This window comes from Callithrix jacchus, chromosome 9 (assembly GCF_049354715.1).
Source record: "Callithrix jacchus isolate 240 chromosome 9, calJac240_pri, whole genome shotgun sequence".
In the NCBI taxonomy this organism is placed as follows: Eukaryota; Metazoa; Chordata; class Mammalia; order Primates; family Cebidae; genus Callithrix; species Callithrix jacchus.
The window spans coordinates 106,224,923-106,245,038 of NC_133510.1; the positions used below are offsets into that span (position 1 = coordinate 106,224,923).

At 39.6% G+C, this 20,116-nt stretch overlaps 1 protein-coding gene across 11 annotated transcripts in view; it reads right to left on the minus strand.

Annotated features, from left to right (window-relative positions):
* Positions 1 to 201: 201 nt before the first annotated feature.
* The window catches only part of C9H12orf42 (chromosome 9 C12orf42 homolog), a 228,958-nt gene continuing 209,043 nt past the window's right edge, over positions 202 to 20,116 (minus strand). For all 11 annotated transcript variants that reach the window (XM_078338117.1, XM_078338118.1, XM_078338120.1 and 8 more), the window contains 2 exons: positions 5,506 to 5,877; positions 202 to 2,118 (listed from right to left, as the gene is read on the minus strand). In XM_078338117.1, coding sequence (XP_078194243.1) covers positions 1,670 to 2,118; positions 5,506 to 5,877 — 821 coding nt within the window. In that variant the 3' untranslated portion in view covers positions 202 to 1,669. The remainder of the gene's footprint in view (positions 2,119 to 5,505; positions 5,878 to 20,116) is intronic.

Below are 20,116 nucleotides of genomic sequence, written 5' to 3' on the forward strand. Positions count from 1 at the left end.
ACTTTGGGAAACTCTTCTAGAATACCATCTGTTTGACATCTTTAGCCTGTATCCCTTTTCTCAATTCTGAATAGAATTTCTCTTTCTGTTTTGCATTTTTAATAAATTCAGTAATTTTCCCTTCTAGAACTGAAGGAATCCATCTACTTTATCAAGTACATTTTCTATTCTTGAAATTAACCATTACAAATTTTTGGTTAATTGTTTTGAAATAACTTAATAATTTATTGACCTAAATAATCAGTTGTGTTAATTCATAATTAAATATCAAATTAAAATATTCCAGAATCAAACTTCTACATAAGCCCATAAGTTTGCCTACACACTTATGTCCAACCAAATGGCAGGAAGTTGAATTTATGATTGTCATATGAACGCTGATGAGCAGACGCCATTATAAGTTCAGGAAACCAAAGCAATCAACATTGATAACCTCTACATTGTCTTATAATTAAACCATGTTAATAAATAAGTAAAAATAAAAGCATATTTATTATTAAAAATCATATTAATCTGGTACCAAGAAAACTCTAACGTTTAGGGATACCATTTTTCTTCAAAGTACATGATTCCTAAAGCATGCTAATATTAAAAAAAGAAGTAAACAGTCTTCAAAGGACTACACAGACTCTTAAATGCTAGGAAGCTATTGCTGATAACATTTCATTCCTCTCAAAACCTTGAGACTTAAATCTGGACTTGAGACATTATGATGTCTTAAATGTAAACATACTATGTATATTGCTTTGAACTAAAGAAAACAAAGTTTTTTAAATGCAGTAAGATTTGACAACCTCTATCAAACTCTATGGATCTAAGCTGTGGGTTAATTCCAAGGAATTTGAGTGCAAAACTGCATATAAACATACTGGCTACACTCACTTCTCTTTGTTTCTGAAGAAGAAAACCTATATATTAAAAAGAGAAAAACTAAATTCATAAAATCAATTGATGAAGTTGGTCTCAGCCTCCCATTACAATGAAAAGCTATGTTAAAACAAAATAAAAGGTATTGCCTAAAATTACCAGTTCGATACAATGTTCCCTAAGCTGCTCCAGTGTTGTCTATTACAAATCAGCAAATTCAGCACCTCTTCCACATTAAACTTGATTCCAAGTGTTTCAGGGCCTCAAACTGAGATCCAGCTTCAAGTTTCTGACATTAAAACCTTAATACGACATGAAAAATTCCCTTGGGCACATCTGGAGTAATCAGATTTCATGTAAATTATTAAATTACAGACATTCAATTATGTTTTCCCAATCTTTATTTAGAAATTCTAAAGGCCCTTAGAAAACATGCTTAAGCCAAAGGCAAAGTTGGCAAGTGAACCCGTTTACCTGCGAAAGCAAAACAAAGAAGGGACCTCACAATCCCACGAGGCACGTTGCAAAGTGGCACGCGATGTACCCCATCCCTATTGTGAGGCACAAATTCTTTGTAACACTGGGAGACACCGCAGAACAAAAATACTATTAGAAATGCTTCAAAAGGAACATTTTTGGCTGCGCTAGGGACTTTTGACATTATTTATTAGGTTCAAAAATGCTTCACAAAAGCCTAACAATGGTTCTGTGGAAACCAGTACATCTGAGGCCCTTTCTGTTGTTCTGAGCCGGCATTGATTTGAAGATGGGCAGCACTCGCCGAACAATTCCCTCGCAGCGGTCAATGTAAGTGAGCATTCACCACCGGCCTAGAAAGGGCCTGTGAACAAACCGTATGGAAACGCCGGGTTGGGAGGGGGGGTGCTGTGGAGCAAACCTTTATTAACCTCTTGGAGGGGAAATGGGTGGAAGCACTGGCCAGCAGTGGAAGGCGCGCTCCTGCCAGATTGCCATGAAGGGTGGTATCCTCCCGAGGCCTCCTGTCCCGCGGGGAATGAGGATGCTTAGGAAGCATCTCTGGCGCCATGGCAACCGCGCCTCTTCCGACCGGATTTCCGGACGCGCCCAGGAGTTCTCTTTGGAAGTCGGGGTGTGCCCGGGCGCCTGCTGGGGCTGCCATCCTCTCCTCTGGCTTGAGCTCTGCGTTACTCGGGCCGGCGCTCTGCTGGGCGTCCGGGGTCTGACTCGTCCTGCAGAGGCCGATAGCAGTGGCAGGTCTGGCGGCGGAACCTGGAAGGCAAAGAAGGGCAGGCATAAGGCTCAAGTGTGAGGGACCACACCGCTCCCTGGGACAACTGGATGTCCGAGAAATCAACATTTGTAATATGCTGGCGTGGGAGGGGGAAGAAAATCCAAACAAAACAAAAACCCTGACATGATCCTCACCTGCCTCCCCACATTTCTCCAAGAAAATAAAAATACTGTCTGTTCCTTTTCGTTCTTTGAAGCCACCTCCCCACCGCACCACCTCCCCAACGCCTCAAAAACAAAAAATAGCTTTTGCGGAATCCTCATAAAACTGTATTTCAAGGAAAAGTGTTCAAAACTTCTAAAGAGAGAGACACAGAAGAATCGGTGGCTAAAATAGGGCCCGAAATTTTAATGAGGGGAAAGTGTGTGAATGAAAAATTGTCAAGTGGAGTTAATAGATATATAAAGGCAAATGTGTCTCCAGCCACTTTAGACTGGCAACCGATAATTTTTTAAATACAAAGAGGCTGTTACTTCATGAGTTTTATTGGAAACTTCAAACCAGCTGAAGATTAAAACAAACAGTAAAATAACCTAAGACTGGATCTACATAACACACATATACCCACTAATACTGTTTGATTTTTCTTCTTTCTTTGCCCAACCAAATCATTTTCCATTCAAAAGATGCATTTTTTTTACAACATAGCCAAGACTGCTATCTGTGTGTGTATGAATATATATATTCACATACATACATTTTACCTACATTTTCATATATAAACTTCCATATTATATATATTATATATATGAACTTGAAGATGTATAAATAAATACATATATAAATCATGAAGCTTTACTTGAGAAATTCTGCCCATTGACCTACACAAATTAAAGTCTAATTCTTCAGTAGTGACAAGATAAATTTATGTGCTTTAAATCACTTTCTGGAAGCTTTCAAAAGGTTTGTAATAGCATACAGATGTCTAGAATATTTGGAGCAACTCAGATCATTCCAAAATTCAAAAAATATGTAAAAGAATTAAAATGAATAGTACCTTCCTAACAGTGGCTGTCAAACAGCCAGTCTATCTTTAAGTAATTCAGTTTAGTTCATCATACCCTGTTCTGTGTCTGGTATATACTGAGCACCCCCCACTGCACACTCCACATGCCCAAGTCAAACAATGAAATTGTTTTGTGAATCTGAATTCTCCAATGCAGGAATCACTTCCTGAAATAAAGGTGGAATGGCATTTTAATATCTCCCGTGTATTGCTTTGTGAACACAAGGTGCTTAATAGCTGTTGATAGGGATTTCTGGCCCTCTCAGATGAACCATGCACTGCCATCAATATTCAATGTAAGAAGAATCCACCAGAGAACACTGATGAAGCTTTGGAGCAGGGCATGACCTAGACAGGATGTGCTCTCCTATAACTTGAGCCAAAAAATAGAATTTCCTTCCCTGAAAGCAATTTAATAATGATACATTTTGCAACAAACTGTTTTAAAGGGGCAGTGTGGTATAATGAAATAAAGCTTTGGGATCAGGACTTCATAGATTCAAATCTTGGCAAATTACCTGGCCTAAGTCTCTTTATCCTTACCTGAAAGATGGGAATTATATTACCTACTTCGCAGGGTTGCTGGTGAGATCGTGTGTGTGCATTCACTCATATTTGAATGCCTGGTATGTGTTCGGCAGTATTCTAGACCTTGGGGAGACAGAGGGAATATGGCAGGCAATAAAAAGTAGGGAGGAGAAGCAGACTAACAAGTGAGTGAATGTATAAATTTTAAGTGCCAGCTGGTAATAAATACTATGATGAAAAATAAACTGAGAAGGGAAGTTGAGAAAGACCTAAGTCCATGACATTTCAAGTCAAAGACTTGAAAGGAGAAAGGAAACTAAGTATCTGAGGAAAGAACCTGACAAAATGTTAAGCATCAAGTACATAGCAAGTGCTCAGTACCCAAGTGTTACTATAGTCACATTTAGAACCTTAATATAGAAATACTCTGACCTGGACTCTGCACGAAACCATGAGAAAATAATAGCTTCTATCTCAGAAGAGGGTCATGTGGATCAAAATTGAAGATGTACATTCCAATTTCAACATAATCGCCTTGTTCATAGTAAGACTCCAAAAGTGTTAACCAACCAGCATCTTCTGTTTCCCATCATCAAGCCCAGCCTCTCAGAAACAAAGGACTCTGACTCAGCCTTTTTGGAAGAAGGTCTCCCAGCCCCCTGCTTGAACACTTCTAGCCCATGCAGTACATTCTCTCCTAGTTCAAAGAAAGGCCTCCTTTATATTGAGTCAAAATCGATCTCTTTTGTCTTCTGGTCAATTCCAACAAACTATACAAACATGTGAAAGGGAACCTACCCCAAAAGGTCCCTATAAAGCAGGGGTGTCCAATCTTTTGGCTTCCCTGGGCCACAATGGAAGAAGAAGTCCTTGTTTTGGGCCATAAATAAAATACACTAACACTAATGAAAAAAAAACTCACAAATAATCTCATCTTTTCAGAAAGTTTATGAATTTATGTTGGGCCACATACAAAGCCATCCTGGGCTGCATGAAGCCCATAGGCCATGAGTTGGACAAGCTTGCTACAAATGGAAAGACTACACAACATCAGTCTCATCCTTCTGCTACATGGCAGCTCCTAGAATATTTGGAGATCTGCATTTTTTCCCTTACATTTTCTCTCCTCTAGTCTGAACATCATCACCATAAGTACCACCACCATCATCACCACCACTATTAAGCCCTTACTATGTTCAGGAAATTTTATTTACATAAATCATTTAATCATAATCTTTAAAGTAAGAATTGTCATTTTTTACAGATGAAAAAACTGGGTTCCAAAAATATTTATGGGACTTGATGGTGGCTACAGAGCTGAGATGGGAGAGAGTTGATATTTGAGCTCAGTTCTTTCTGGTTCCAATGCTTATCCCTTCTGGGCCATCTCCTTACTTTGAATCATTCCTCCTCTACCCTGTGCCATGAATTCACAACTTCCCTATCTATAAAATGGGAATAATAATATGATCTGCCTGAATATTATATGAGGATTTAATAAAATAATACAAAATGCCTAGCACAGTGTCTAGCACCTGGTGAAAGCTTAATAAATGGGGCTGGAATGGGTGATGATAATAATAGCTGTTATTGTCAGGTACGATAACTGACTCAGCAAATTACCTGTTATCAATGCACACCGGTTCTCTCCTCCAATATAATGCGTGGCTACAAGCAGAGTTTCATTGAGGAATGGCTACTACAGTTCTTACAATACCTTCTAGAATAGAACTGGCCATGAAGTCAATATGTTTTCTGTTTTTATTGAAGTTTAAAACAAAATGTGACCAGTTGAAACAAGAAAAGTTAGTAATCACAACATGATACTTACTAGAATTTTTCTTGAGATGGCTCAAGGTCTGGCCCTTAGGTCTTGTGTGTCTATGCATTTGTATGCCCCCAGCCTCCAGGTGAGCAGGATTTACTGAGTACACCCAGTTAGGCTTTTTTACTGGTTCTTCCAAAAATGAACAGTTCCAAGCTTGCTTGGGTGTTCCTCTGGCTCTCCCCTCAGTTTCTCCTCTGGCAGTGAAAATCAGTGGGGCCTCATCAGTTTCACTGGATGGTGCTGAAGAGGAACAGAGTTCTTCATAGCTTTCTTCATCAAGAGAAACTGCGCTTACAGAAGATCTGGGGACTATGTACTGGCAAGTAGAAAGTAGTCTTTTCCACTCCACTGAACTCTGAGTCCTTTCTGAAAATACTGTAAAAGGCAAACACATTTGTTTGAAAAATGCACTCAATAACAGCTGCTAAATTAACGGCAGGAAAGATGACATCAGGTAATAATGTAAACCTTTGATTGCCTGATTTATGTTTCTACTCCGAGTAAATAAAAGTGACAGACTGAGACCGCTGAGTAGGAGAAGAGGAGGGGAGGGTCTGGAAAGGGTCTGGAAAGATTGCGGATGTTTGTGTTGAGTTCTAGTTATGTTGCAGGTACGTGTGAGGCCCCAGACATGTTTGTCACTGAATCCTTGCAAGAACCATATCTAGCAGATAGTAGTATTATCTCTCTTGTGCAGGTCAGAAAGCTAGTTTTGAGGCTTATGGGTTGAACTGTGTTCACCCAGTTTCCTCCCTGAAAAATAAAAAGAGATACATTAAAGTCCTAAACCGCTCACCTGTGCACGTGACCTTATTTGGAAATAGGTTCTTCAAAGATGTAACCAAATTAAGATGAAGTCATTCTGGATTAGGGTAAGCCATAATCTAATAGGACTAGAGTCCTTATAAGGAAAGGAAACCGAGACACACAAGAAAACACCATGTGAAGACCAGACACATGTGCGCGTGTGTGCACATGGGTGTGTGTGTTTGTGTGTACATGCAAATATAGGATTCAGATTTGAGTGTTGAGATCTCTTTTGGGGAGAGGAGTGCTCTGAAAGAGATGAAAAGATACAAGATTCATTTGCCTTTATCTTATTACCCAAGCCAATTCTTTTTGAGATTCTTGCTTTCATATAAATAAAAATGAATTATGGTTGGCTTCTAAGTTAAGATATTCTTCACAGTGGTATGAATGCAAGCTCTGAAGCTTGGTGAGCTGGGCGTGAATCCTGATTCTACAAAATACTACATGTGTAGCCAGGACAAGAGTCTCTAGGTTTTACTCTGCCTCAGTTTCTCATTTGTAAAATAGGAATAATCATATCTACCTCTAAAAATATTGCAACTATTAATTGTAGATTAGATAATGCACATAAAGTGCTTAGGGTGGTAGCTGGCATTTAGGAAACACTTAACAAATGCTGAACATTATAGAGTATGCTAGAGTTTATATGGAAGAATCCTTAATTATAATGATACATGAAATTATATGATTTTGATTTTTAAGAGGCAAAGAATAAAAACTGGAAGAAAATCAAATTAACAGTTGTTTCTCCGAGGTATAATTCAAACTCTGGGTAACTTCTGTGTAATATTCAAATTTTATGTACTGAATATGTATTACTCTTATAATTCAGAAATTAATTAAACAATGCAGATACACTTTAGAGAGTCAATGTAGTTTAGCATTCCTTACCATTTATATAATCAGATGACGTGTCACCTAACAGTAACATGGAATGAGATTAGTCATGGAGGGAACAGGATGAGGAGGGATAAATGTTTAGAGCTTTGGGATCTGTTTGGGTGAGGTGTTGAGCAGACTTGTCTGGGCAAATAAAGGGCAATTTGCAGGAAGGGCATTGGGCCTGAGGTAACATGAACAAATGACCTAGCTTGCTGTGGTATAAATTGTGTCCCCTAAAAGGTATGTTGAAGTCCTACCCTCCTGTGCCTGAGAATGTAACCTTATTTTGAAATCAGGTCTTTGCAAATATAACTAAGCAAAAATGGTGGTCCTTAATCCATTATGACTGGTGTCCTCATAAGAAAGGAAGACAGAGACATAGACATGCAGGAAGAACTCCATGTGATAAGGGAGGCAGAGATTAGAGGGATGTACCTACATAAGCCAAGGAGAACCAAGTATCACCAGCAACCACCAAAAGCTAGGAAAGAGGCACTGAACGGCTTTCTCCTTCAGAATCCCCAGAAAGAGGCAACCCTGCTAATACCGAAATTGGGACTTCTGGTCTCCTGAATTGTGAAAAACATAAATTCATGTTGTTTTAAGCCAGGCAGTTTGTGGTACTTTCTTATAGCAGCCGTGGACAACTAATTACCTACGATAGTTCCAATTTACACACATTGTCCCAGGGTACAGTTGACCCTGGAACAATACGAGTTGGAACTGAGTAGGTCCACTTATATGGGAATTTTCTTCTGCCTCTGCCACTCCGAGGCAGCAAGATCAACCTCTCCTCTTTCTTCTCCTCCTCAGCCTACTCATCGTGCAAAGATGAAGACCTTTATGATGAGCCACTTCCACTTAATGAATAGTAAATATTTTATTATTATTTTCTTAATAACCTTTTCTTTAGCTTACTTTACTGAAAATTACAGTATATAATACATATACATATAAAATATATGTTAATCGGCTATTTTTTTTTTGAGATGGAGTTTCACTCTTGTTACCCAGGCTGGAGTGCAATGCCGCAATCTCGGCTCACCGCAACCTCCGCCTCCTGGGTTCAGGCAATTCTCCTGCCTCAACCTCCTGAGTAGATGGGATTACAGGCACGCGCCACAATGCCCAGCTAATTTTTTGTATTTTTTTTAGTAGAGATGGGGTTTTACCCTGTTGACCAGGATGGTCTCAATCTCTTGACCTCATGATCCACCCGCCTTGGCCTCCCAAAGTGCTGTGATTACAGGCTTGAGCCACCACACCCGGCCCTAATCGGCTATTTATGTTACCAATAAGCTTCCAGTCAACAGAAGACTACTAGTAGCTAAGTTTTGGGGGAGTCAAAAATTGTAGGCAGATTTTCAACTGCATGAGGGGTCAGCACCCCTAATTTCTGCCTTGTTCAAGGGTGAGCTGTAATTATTAATATCAGCCCTTTTCACTCAAATAAAAAGTGTCTAGATTTGGGGGATTAAAAAGAGGGAAAACCATGAATTGGTAGGTGTGAAATGGAAGAAGGAACAGGTTAGAGTTCTCGAGCTCTACCAGGTAGAAGCGACCGTGCTGGCATGTAATGACTTGTAGCAAGACACATATTCTGCATTGAGAGCACCATCAGATGGCAAAGAGGGTGCTGGCCACGCCAGGTGCCCAGACACAGTCCTCTTGAGCTACAGCTTTGTCTGAGAGGGGAGACCAAAGCAAATGCTTTCAGAGGCCAGAAGGATGACAAATGAAAGAAGGGTCCAAATGGAGATACCCTGGGGTGTTATGTTCCAGTATAAGGGGTCAGAGACCTTCAGATCCTATCTTTTATTGCCATGAGAGAATGTGGGTCCACTGTAGACAGTTGATATAGTTTGTATACTTGTACCCCACCCAAATCTCATGTTGAACTGCAATCCTCAATGTTGGAGGTAGACCCTGGTAGGAGGATGGTTTAGCATCATCCCTTTGCGGTGATAGTTCTTGTGATAGTGAGTGAGTTATCCTGAGATCTGGTCATTTAAAAGTTTGTGGCACCTCTTCCCCTCCTCCCCTTCTCCCCTTCTCTCTTTCTCTCTCTCTCTCTCACTCTCTCTCTGACTCTCTCTCTCTTTCTCTCACTCTCTCTTCTCTCTCACTTTCTCTCTCACTCACTCTCACTCACTTCTCTCTCTCTCTCTCTCTCTCTCTCTCTCTCTCTCTTATAGCAGCCCTGGAAAATTAATTACCTACAATAGTTCCAATTTACACACATTGTCCCAGAGTACAGTTGACCCTTGAACAATACGAGTTGGAATACTCTCTCTCTCTCTCTCTTGCTCGCTCACTTGTTCCTACTTTTACCATGGGACATGCTTACTTCCCCTTCTCTGGAGCCAATTAAATCTCTCTTCTTTGTAAATGACCCAGTCTCAGGTATTACTTTACAGCAATGTACAATAGTCTTTCTGGATTTTCAGGAAAAGTAGAAATAAATATATCTATGCATGTGAAAACCTCTGAGTTTTAAATGTTGGTAACATTTCAGGTTTTTTGTAATGTAGTGTGAGATACACAAAGCACAACTACTTTTGGAATCATCACAGGCCACCAAATTGTGTCTTTAGCCTATGCCAGCCTTGTAAAGGCCACACTATCAATTACCTCCTTTCATAGAATCTTCACCCCAGACCATGATTTTATAAATATTCAGCTTAGAGCAGTGGGAATGCATTTGCAAACCCTGTGCACAGCCAATTTTAGAACTCTAGAAATCTGGTCTACCTCCAACACGTTAGGCTTTTCATTTTCATTTTAATTGCTTGCCTCATTTCATCTTAAAAAATGTCTACCAGAATTTGCAACAGTGGACAAATTTAGCAGCCTTTCTCAAATACAGAGAAACATTTAGAATTTTTCAAAACAGTCGCACTGGATCTCTTGATCTTAAAGGAAAACAAACAACACTAGAACCAATAGCATTCTATCTGCCCTTGTTCTGTTGCTCAAACATCAGGAACAAGATGGAAAGCCTGAGGCACTTTATACCCTTTTGCGTTCCAGGAGTTATGGTTTGAAAGAGATCTTAAAGGACATCTGAGGCTGAGCCTCCACCAACTTCAATATCCATCTCTGTTTAAATGCCTCCTGGATCTTATGATCTGTGCATCAAGAATTTCACTGCTTCTCAGAAGAGAAAGTGACTTTGTGTCTGCAGTATTAACAGGCACCGTGTGTGTGTGTGTGTGTGTGTGTATTCTCTATTCTTAAGTATAGGGAATAATTATTAAAGCCACTAGGTATGACGTTGGGACAGGTGGAGATTGTGCTTATTTATTCAGTTTTTCAAGCAATATTTATAGATTCTACCATATACTAGGTACTACCCAGTGATTATATGATTACCCAGGCCAATAGAAGGGATCACTTTGAGACTAAGTTGACCAGCTGATTTATTGCAAAATGAACTTCAGCACAGCAAACCAGAGCCTTCTAGTCTCTCAGACCCCTGAATGAACTTTGGGTTACCTCTATGATACAACTACAATTCCCAGGTTGCCCAAGTGGCTACAGCAACCAATTGTTTTGGCATTAAACAACCAGAAACAGAGACTGTTGGAAATGGAAAGTCCTTTTGCGATCTCCAATGCCTTTTATTAATAGTATTCTTTATGATTTTTCAAATCTACCATTCTAGATAGTGACAGAACTGGAGCCCAAATCCATGCCCCATAACTTAAAAGTCCGGTGCTTTTTGTTACGTGACACATCTGTTGCATCAAATACAGTATTTCTCGATGCTTGTTACATATCAGACAATACCTGACATGCTTTAAAAAATATAAACACATGCTCCCACCCTTGACCAATCAGTGAGAGTGGGACCCCAGCATCTGTTCATGGTAAGTCCTTCAGTGATGAAAATGTATTATGAGGGCAGGGAGCTACCAATCTCAGTCACTCATCAAAGATTTCAGGTGCTGTTGTTTTTATTCAGTGAAACGATCATGAACGTACTAGAGCTATACAATCGGTAAAGTCTTTCTCCTCTGGCATCTTTCTATAGATGATCCTCATTTCAGAAACAGGCATTATTTGCTCCTTAACTTGCATGTTCCTTTACATTTTGTTTTCATACCAGTAACTCCACTTGAGCCTCACAAAAACTTTCCAGCTTACTCATGTTACTGAGGAGGAAATGGAGATTCAAATAGAGGAAGTATCTTGTTACACCCCTGCTCTTAGGCAGTGAAGAAGCTGAGTCTAGGACCCAGGTCTTAAAATTCGGGGAGAGTTTTGTTTTCTACTACACAATCAATGCCAGTAGTGCCAGAGGACACACATGACTCCTGTGAACTGGGCTTAATGAAGCAAGGTGGATGCTAGTGGTCACGTTGCTAACAACTAACAAATACTGGCCACTGACTATTGGCCAGTCCTGCTCTATTGTCCATGCTTTGGCCCATAGAAAATGCTATCAGCATAATTTCTAACATACAGAACAAAAAATGGTATCTTTTAAAGGTGAAGTACTCTCTACATTGCCCAAAGTTCCAGTGAATAAAATGAGCAGGATCAGAGTTCAAACCATCCGCCTCTTAATGGCCAGCATTCTTTCTTTTTTTTTTCAAGACAGAGTTGCGCTCTGTCACTCAGGCTGGAGTGCAGTGGCACAATCTTGGCTCACTGCAACCTCTGCCTCCTGGGTTCAAGCAATTCTGCCTCAGCCTCCCAAGTAGCTGAGATTACAGGTGCCCGCCACCACGCCCAGTTAATCTTTGTATTTTTAGTAGAGATGGGCTGGCCAGGCTGGTCTCGAACTTCTGACCTCATGATTTGCCTGCTTCGGCTTCCCAAAGTGCTGGATTACAGGCGTGAGCCACTGCGTCCTGCCAACAGCCAACATTTTTCACTGCTTCCTCCAGCTTCCTCAGGCTGCTGACTCAAGGGCACAAATTTTCCCTACTGATACACCTGGGTTTTTTTTTTGGTGTGTTGATTGTTAAAAAATTCTTCCCAATATTCAAGTTTTGCCAGTTATTTTAATATGTAAGCATCTCTGTGTCTTATTCTGCAGCACAGGACTTCCATCTGTTGCCAATTTTATTTGAAGTAATATTGTGGCAGAAGATTTCAAGGTACAATAAAATAAAGAATGCATTTTACGGAAACAAATTCTCATTCCCTTTGAGCTATAGAGCAGTTCATGATAAATCATGACAAAAGCTGATGTATTCATTTTCAGTTTTGATTCAATAGAAAAAGACAAGTATGGTAACTCCCGTACTTACAGCCCATTTAAGATACCAGTGAGCTGAACACATCACACCCACTTCTTGGAGCAATCCCTTAAAAAATAACTTCAATGTGTTTGTTTTTTTACTCCATCTTTTCCTCTCTGTCATGCTTGTAACTCGAGCATGTTCATATTATGAAAAAACTAGAGGCAATTGTCCCCTCCCAAAGGAAAAGTGAAACAGAGACAATTAATTCCCGAAAGCTCATTTTGCCTTTTTCTCTAGGCACAAATAAGAGCTTGAAGTTGGGCCAGGCACTGTGGCTCATGCCTGTCATCCCAACATTTTGGGAGGCCAAGGCAGGTGGATCACCTGAGGTTGGGAGTTCAAGACCAGCCTAACCAACATGGAGAAACCTCGTCTCTACTAAAAATACAAAATTAGCTGAGTGTGGTGGCACATGCCTGTAATCCCAACTACTTGGGAGGCTGAGGCAGGAGAATCGCTTGAACCTAGTAGGCAGAGGTTGCAGTGAGCTGAGATTGCGCCATTGCACTCCAGCCTGGGCAACAAGAGCAAAACTCCATCCCCCCTCCAAAAAAAGAGTTTGAAGCTAATTGATTTCATCTCAAGCATATCTAAAGTCTAACATAAACCTGAAATAGGTTTTCTATTAATGCTAAAACTCCAGTGTTACACTTTAAAAAGTATTCTTAGTCTTTCCACATAATGGGGTTTAATGAAGGCTACCATCTCCTATTTGGCTTTTCAGCTAGCTGGAGAGTTTGTCATTTTTAAGCTAATAGGGTTGAAGGGAAAAAAGAAAGAGTCTGAGATGCACCACACCCAAGAAGTGGCAGAGGTCAGAGGCCAAGAGCACAAGCACTGGACCCAGACTGCTCAAGTCAAATCTATGCTTTTCCCCTTCCTGGCTGTGTTACCTAGGCTCAGCTACTTAAGTGTTCTCTGCCTCAGTTTTCCCATTTATAAAATAAAATTAATAATAATACCTATCACACAGGATTGGTATGCAGATTAAATGAATTAAAAAACAAGAGTTTAGAGCAGTACCTAGCACATAGTAAGTCTTGGCTGTTATTATATCGTTGTTGTTATTGTTACTGAAACTATTTCTTCTTCTCTCCCTCTATAGCTCCTGAATGACCTCTTTCAGTAGCAAGGACTCAAGTAGAAAATTATACAGTTTTCATCCATCCAGGGTTTGCCTCATCTTATGCATTTCTTCACTAAAAATATTTACTGAATGACTACTATGTACCTTGTCCTGTACTTGACCCTGGAGATATGACAGAATAAGGCAAATGTGTGCCCTCATGGGGCTTGCAATCTACAGGGGAAGATGGCAGAAGCAGTCCACAATTATGTGGTTATAAATAGTAGTGAGTGATATCAATGAAAAACAAGGTGCTGAGACAGAGCAGCCTGAGTGGAGACCTGTGAAGACGATATTTAATCTGAGACTGACCTGAAGACTGAAAAGGGTTTAGTCATTTCAGGAATGGGAAACAAGAGTATCCCAACCTGACAAGGCCTAAGATGTGTTTTCAGAACTGAGAGCAGCCCCGATGGCTTGAGGGAAAGGGCAGGAGAGATGTTGGAATGTTGTACAATATGCGATAGAAAGCGATCAAGGGTTTTGAGAGCAGAAGCCAGTTAGAAGGCAGTCAGCAGTCACCAGGTGAAAGGTGATGGCAACGTTGGTGTGCCTGATGGTTTTTTACAGCAAATACAAACAGTCAAACCAAGATCTGTTTACCTAGAGCAAAAACCTCTGGAACCGTAAACTGGTAGGTATATTTAAAAGGTAAATTTGATGAGCTGTTGGAGGCTAGTTATAGACTAGCTTGAGAATAAAAAACTTCTGGGGACCAGGTTTAGAGAGAACCTATATTTTAGAGAGTTTTGCCTCAAGGAATGCCACCAGTTTCCCAAGGTGAAAATCTGAAAAAGATTCCTTCATGGATTTGATAGCAGGAAGAGAAGAGTAATCATTGAGAAATACACCCAGGGAATTCTTCATAACAAAAGCATATTAGGGCCTTGTTCTAGCTGAGGGAAGTGAATCCTTCCCACTCCTCCACCTTTAGCATTCCTGTCTTACTTACCTGAGAGGGAGAAGAAATGCTAAGAAACACTTGTGAAGGTCACAGGCACACTTACTAAAAGACTGAGATTTAATCATAAGATTATAGACTCTTTCCCCCCCAACTACACCTTATCATCACAACAACAGGGCTTCAGTATAATACAGTGGATTGCAGCTAAACATGTTGCAAGATGCAGCCTCTCTGTGTGAAAGGGTAGTTAGGGAATCTCAAAGTCTAGAGGATAGGAAAAAGAAAGAACACTGGACAAATCTGAAGCCTCTGGTCCCCACAGCTACAACAAACATCCAACAGAACTCGACATCTAGCCCGTTTAACATAAAACCTCATACTAAAGATTTGTTTCTCCCAGTTTCTATGACCTGATACATCATGCTCGGCTTTCAATAAAAAATTATGAGGCATACCAAAGGCACAAAAAGATACATCCTAAACAGACAAAGCAAGCCTAAGAACCAGATTCAGATATGATACAGATGTTGGAATTTTCAAATACAGAATTTAAAATAACTATGATTAATATGGGCTCTAATAGAACAAGTAGACAAAATAAAAGAACAGATGGCAAGGTAAACAGAATGATGGAAACTCTAAGAATCAAAAAGAAATGCTATAAATAGAAAACACTGGAAGAGAAATTTAAAAGTGCCTTCAATGGGTTCATCTGTAGATTGGACATGCTTTTATATACACACACATGCACATAGACAAAATGCTTTTATATGTATATATACAGACACACTGGTGCAATATATATACATATATATACAGCACAGATACAGTATATACATATATGCATATAGTATTGTGTGTGTGTGTGTGTATATATATATATACTGAGACAGATATATATACCAATATAAATGATACACACACACACACACAATTTTTATTTGTCAATTTAAAATTTAATTGAAAAGAGATTACAGTACACTTTTCATCAGAAATCCTGAGAGCAAGAAAAGAGTGGAATAAAATATTTAAAATCTTGAAAAACAGAAAATGTCAACCCAGAATTCTATATCTGGCAAAATTATCCATCAGCACTGAAAGAAAACTTAAGACTGTTAGAAACACACGAAAATGAGAAATTCATTGCCAGCCTACCTGCTCACAGAAAAGGTTAAAAGAAGTTTTTCAGGGAAAGGGAAAATAATATAGGTCATAAATTCATCTGCATAAAGAAGAAAAAACTTGGAGAAGGAATAAATAATATGAAATCTTTTTTTGTCTTATTCTTGATTGATCTAAAAGATAACTCCTCTGAAAAGACCTTACTCCCCATTTCATTTCATAAAAAGCCCCCTGTCCCCTCCATCATGTCTCCTTTTCCTGCTTTATTTTTATTTGATTAACAATATACCATATGTGTGTAACTGTTTACAAGTTTAATGGTCATTTCCCCCACTAGAGTGTAAGCTCCATGAGGGTAAGTACCAGCTCTGAGTCATATCCTAAGCACTTGACATACAGTAAATTCTCAAAAATTTATACTGGAAAAAAAGGAATGAATTAATAAATCCTTCATCTCTCCAATGAATGCTCTTCAGTATTATAGTGTCACCCTTATCCATGTCACCACATTGCCTCCATCCTCTTCTGCAGAGTTCTCTGAGGAAACCACTTTACTTTTCTTTCCTCAGAGATTGGTCCACATTGCTCAGTTTATCATAGTCATTCCTTCCAGCTCTAGTCACCACAGTGGCTTGCCACAGTCAAAGATGGCAAACAAGTTTTGTCTCAAACACCAGTCCCCCAAGCTTGGCTGTGGCACCAAATTTTCAAGAAGAGTTCTAGGACTGTCTTGGTTTATGGAGCATTTACTGATGTCTGCCATGGATGTGAGAAAGTAAATTTGCTACAAAAGAAACAGGCATTTGTCACAGCTCAGGTACTCTGCTAAGTATAAATTGCCTTCAAACTATACTGCAAAGCTACAGTAATCAAAACAGCATGGTACTGGTACCAAAACAGAGATATAGACCAATGGAACAGAACAGAGGCCTCAGAAGTAATGCCACACATCTACAACCACGTGGTCTTTGACAAACCTGAAGAAAACAAGCAATAGGGAAGAGATTCCCCATTTCATAAATGATGCCTGTAGTCTCAGCTACACAGGAGGCTAATGCAGGGGAATTGCCTGAACCCAGGAGGTGGAGGTTGCAGTGAGCTGAGATCATGCCATTGCACTCCAGCCTGGGTAACGAGAGTGAAATTCCGTCTCAAAAAAAAAAGAAAATCAGGAGACAACAGATGCTGGAGAAGATGTGGATAAATAGGAACACTTTTACACTGTTGGTGAAGTGTGAATTAGTTCAACTATTGTGGAAGACAGTGTGGCAATTCCTCAAGGATCTAGAAATAGAAATACCATTTGACCCAGCAATCCCATTACTAGGTATATACCCAAAGGATTATAAAACATTCAATTATAAAGACACACGCACATGTATGTGTATTGCGACACTGTTTACAATAGTAAAGACTTGGAAACAACCCAAATGCCCATCAATGATAGACTGGATAAAGAAAATGTGGCACATATACACCATGGAATACTATTCAGCCATAAAAAAGGATGAGTTCATGTCCCTTGCAGGGACAAGGATGAAGCTGGAAACCATCATTCTCAGCAAACTGACACAAGAACAGAAAACCAAACACCGCATATTCTCACTCCTAAGTGGGTGTTGAACAATGAGAACACATGGACATATGGAAGGGAACATCACACACCAGGGCCTGTGGGGGCTGGGGGGTTGGGGAGGGATAGCAGGGGGTGGGGGGATTGGGGAGGGCTAACATCAGGAGAAATACCCAGTGGAGATAACGGGGGAATGGATGCAGCAAACCACCATGGCACATGTATATCTATGTAACAAACCTTCACATTCTGCACATGTACCCCAGGACTTAAGGTATAATAAATAAATAAAAATAAAGAAACTGCAAAAAAAAAAAGTGCCTTTTTCTTTTCCTGAGAGAGGGATATTCCTTCTCCCAATATCACTCAACCACCCCTGCTTTCCCGGTAAAGAGACACATGGGTCAGCCTCTCATCATGCAACAGAAAACTGCAGAGTATTGAGATGTAGTTCATCCTCCTCCCATGATACCGCCTCTTCCCCATGACATCATCAGCCTTATTCAGTTGCATGTATATAAGAGAAAATCTCCAGCCTAGGGACACAGATTTATATTGGAATGTTTTATTTTTAAATGTCTGGGCTAGACTACAAATTGTTTCAAACATGAGATATAATTTTAATAACATTGGTCTGAGAGCCAGAGCGTTTGGTTCTAGTGGATACATTGATTCATTGAATGAATGTCTCTAGGCCTTGGTTTCCCTATCTATAGAAAAATAAAAATTATCAACAAAGTCTTCTCCAACTTTAATAAGCCTGTGAGTTTCCGAGTAGTTTTTTTAAACTACACTGAAAATTTTTTTTCTTTAATGAACTTCATTTATTTACTTTTTGAACCACTATGTTACCATATAAAGTTGATATTTTGTAGGTCAAAAACGATCAAATATAGGCAATTTCACATATTACAACTTAATATCATATGTACAAAAAGGTATACATACATGTTACCATATATATAGTTTAAAGAAAATAAAAAGCCCAGACTCACCCAATTTCATTTTATGAGTATCCACAATGTATTTGCCCATTCTCTTACTGACCGACATAGTTTTATGTTGTTTTTGTTTTAATATTACCAACAGGCTGGGCACGGTGACACATGTGTGTAATCTCAGCATTTTGGGAGGCTGAGGTGAGTACACTGCTTGAGTCCAGCAGTCTGAGGCCAGCACGAGCAATATGATGAAACCCAGTCTCTATGAAAATTACAAAAAGTTAGCCAGGTGGGGTGGCATGTGCCTGTAGTCCCAGCTACTCCAGAGGTTGAGTTAGGATGATTGCTTCAGCCTGGGAGGCAGAGGTTGCAGTGAGATCGCGCCACTGCACTCTAGCCTGGGCAACAGAGCAAGACTCCATGTCAAAAAAAAAAATGTATTACAAACAAGGCTTCTGTGAACACTCTTGTATATGTCTTCTTGTGCATGTACCTTAGTTTCTCCAGGAACGCCAAGTCATGGGGTGTACATATCTTCAATCTTATTATAGAATACCCATTGTTTTCCAAAATGTTTATACCAATTTACACTCCCACAAGCGGTGTGTACAGTTTTCTTTTGTTCCATATCCTTGACAACACTTGCTATTACCTGAATTGTTTTTGAATTTTTGCCTCTGTCAGGTAGAAAATGATACTGCTTTGTGGTTTTAATTTGTATTTTCCTGACCAAGAATGAACTTGAGCATCTCTCCTCCCACTAAATCTTTCATCTGAATTGCTTACAAACTGTATAATTGTGGGCTGAGTTTCAGTCCCTTTCCTTTCTCCTGCCCTGTGTATTCTAACCAGCTGGCGAATAGTGACTAGCCCTGGAGGACACAGTGGGGAGCTCTTGGAGAATCCACAATGTCAATACTCTGCCTCTAAATGAATAACCAGGAGTTGACCTTCAGGGATTGTACTCACACCATTCAACTGCTATGCTCCAGTGTAATATTTCACATCATATTAAAACTCTGGTGAAGCACTATTTTGCATGCAATTAAGTACTTGAATTATTGTTTCGTCTAAATATTAACTTATGTCAACCCCAGCTTGCTAGAGACACAAAAGGCTTGTGCTACCTGCGTACATTATCAGTCCAGACAACACCTTAGCTTTCTTATATGAGGCTGTTTCCAAGTCTTTCATTCTCCCCAATTGAGAATATACAATTTCTCACTGATTCTTTTAAAACATATTAGGGTGAGAAAGGGGCTGATGTTAAGATGGCAAGGGCTGTACAAGTGAACATTTTAAATCACACTATTCAACAGCACATATTCAGGAAACCAACCAATGTTTATTCTTCAAGAAAAAAAAAGCTAAAATGTTTTCCCCTCATGCTAGAGAATTCAACAGGAATGATGACCTTTCTTAAATGATTCTATGGATAAATAATTCTGATGAATAAAATTAAGGAGAAGAGTGGAAAAAAAGTCACACAGGGAGTCAGAAACAATTGAAAAAGAAATCCAGACTACCCCTCAACCCTAGTCTTTGTTGAAGGGATCACCAGAGATCTACATAGATATTATTTTGAAATTTAGAGCTTCAACTTGTATGACAAGAATATCCATGCTGAGTTTTTGCAATGCCTCTGTGAAACAGCAAAAGAACCTGACAGACTCTATTCTTGCATTAAAGCAACACACTGTGGAAAGCCTGAAAATAAACCATCTATGCTTGATTAATTAGGTTTGTAAGTATTGTTTCAGAACCAAACAATATTTCTAAAGATTTCAATAGTTCAAAGATTGCCCTATGGCCGTCTGGCCAATACATCTTCTAACACACGCGGTTTACAAGCATTTTTCTTCCCAATATGTTGTCTTTGGTTGGTGCGACATTGTTTGAGTGCAGGGGTATTTGGGTCATAGTGGTTTTCTCCTCCGCACAGCAGTGGTGCTGAGCACAGCACTTTGACCATACATCTTCCATGTCATTTCCATCAAAGGCACA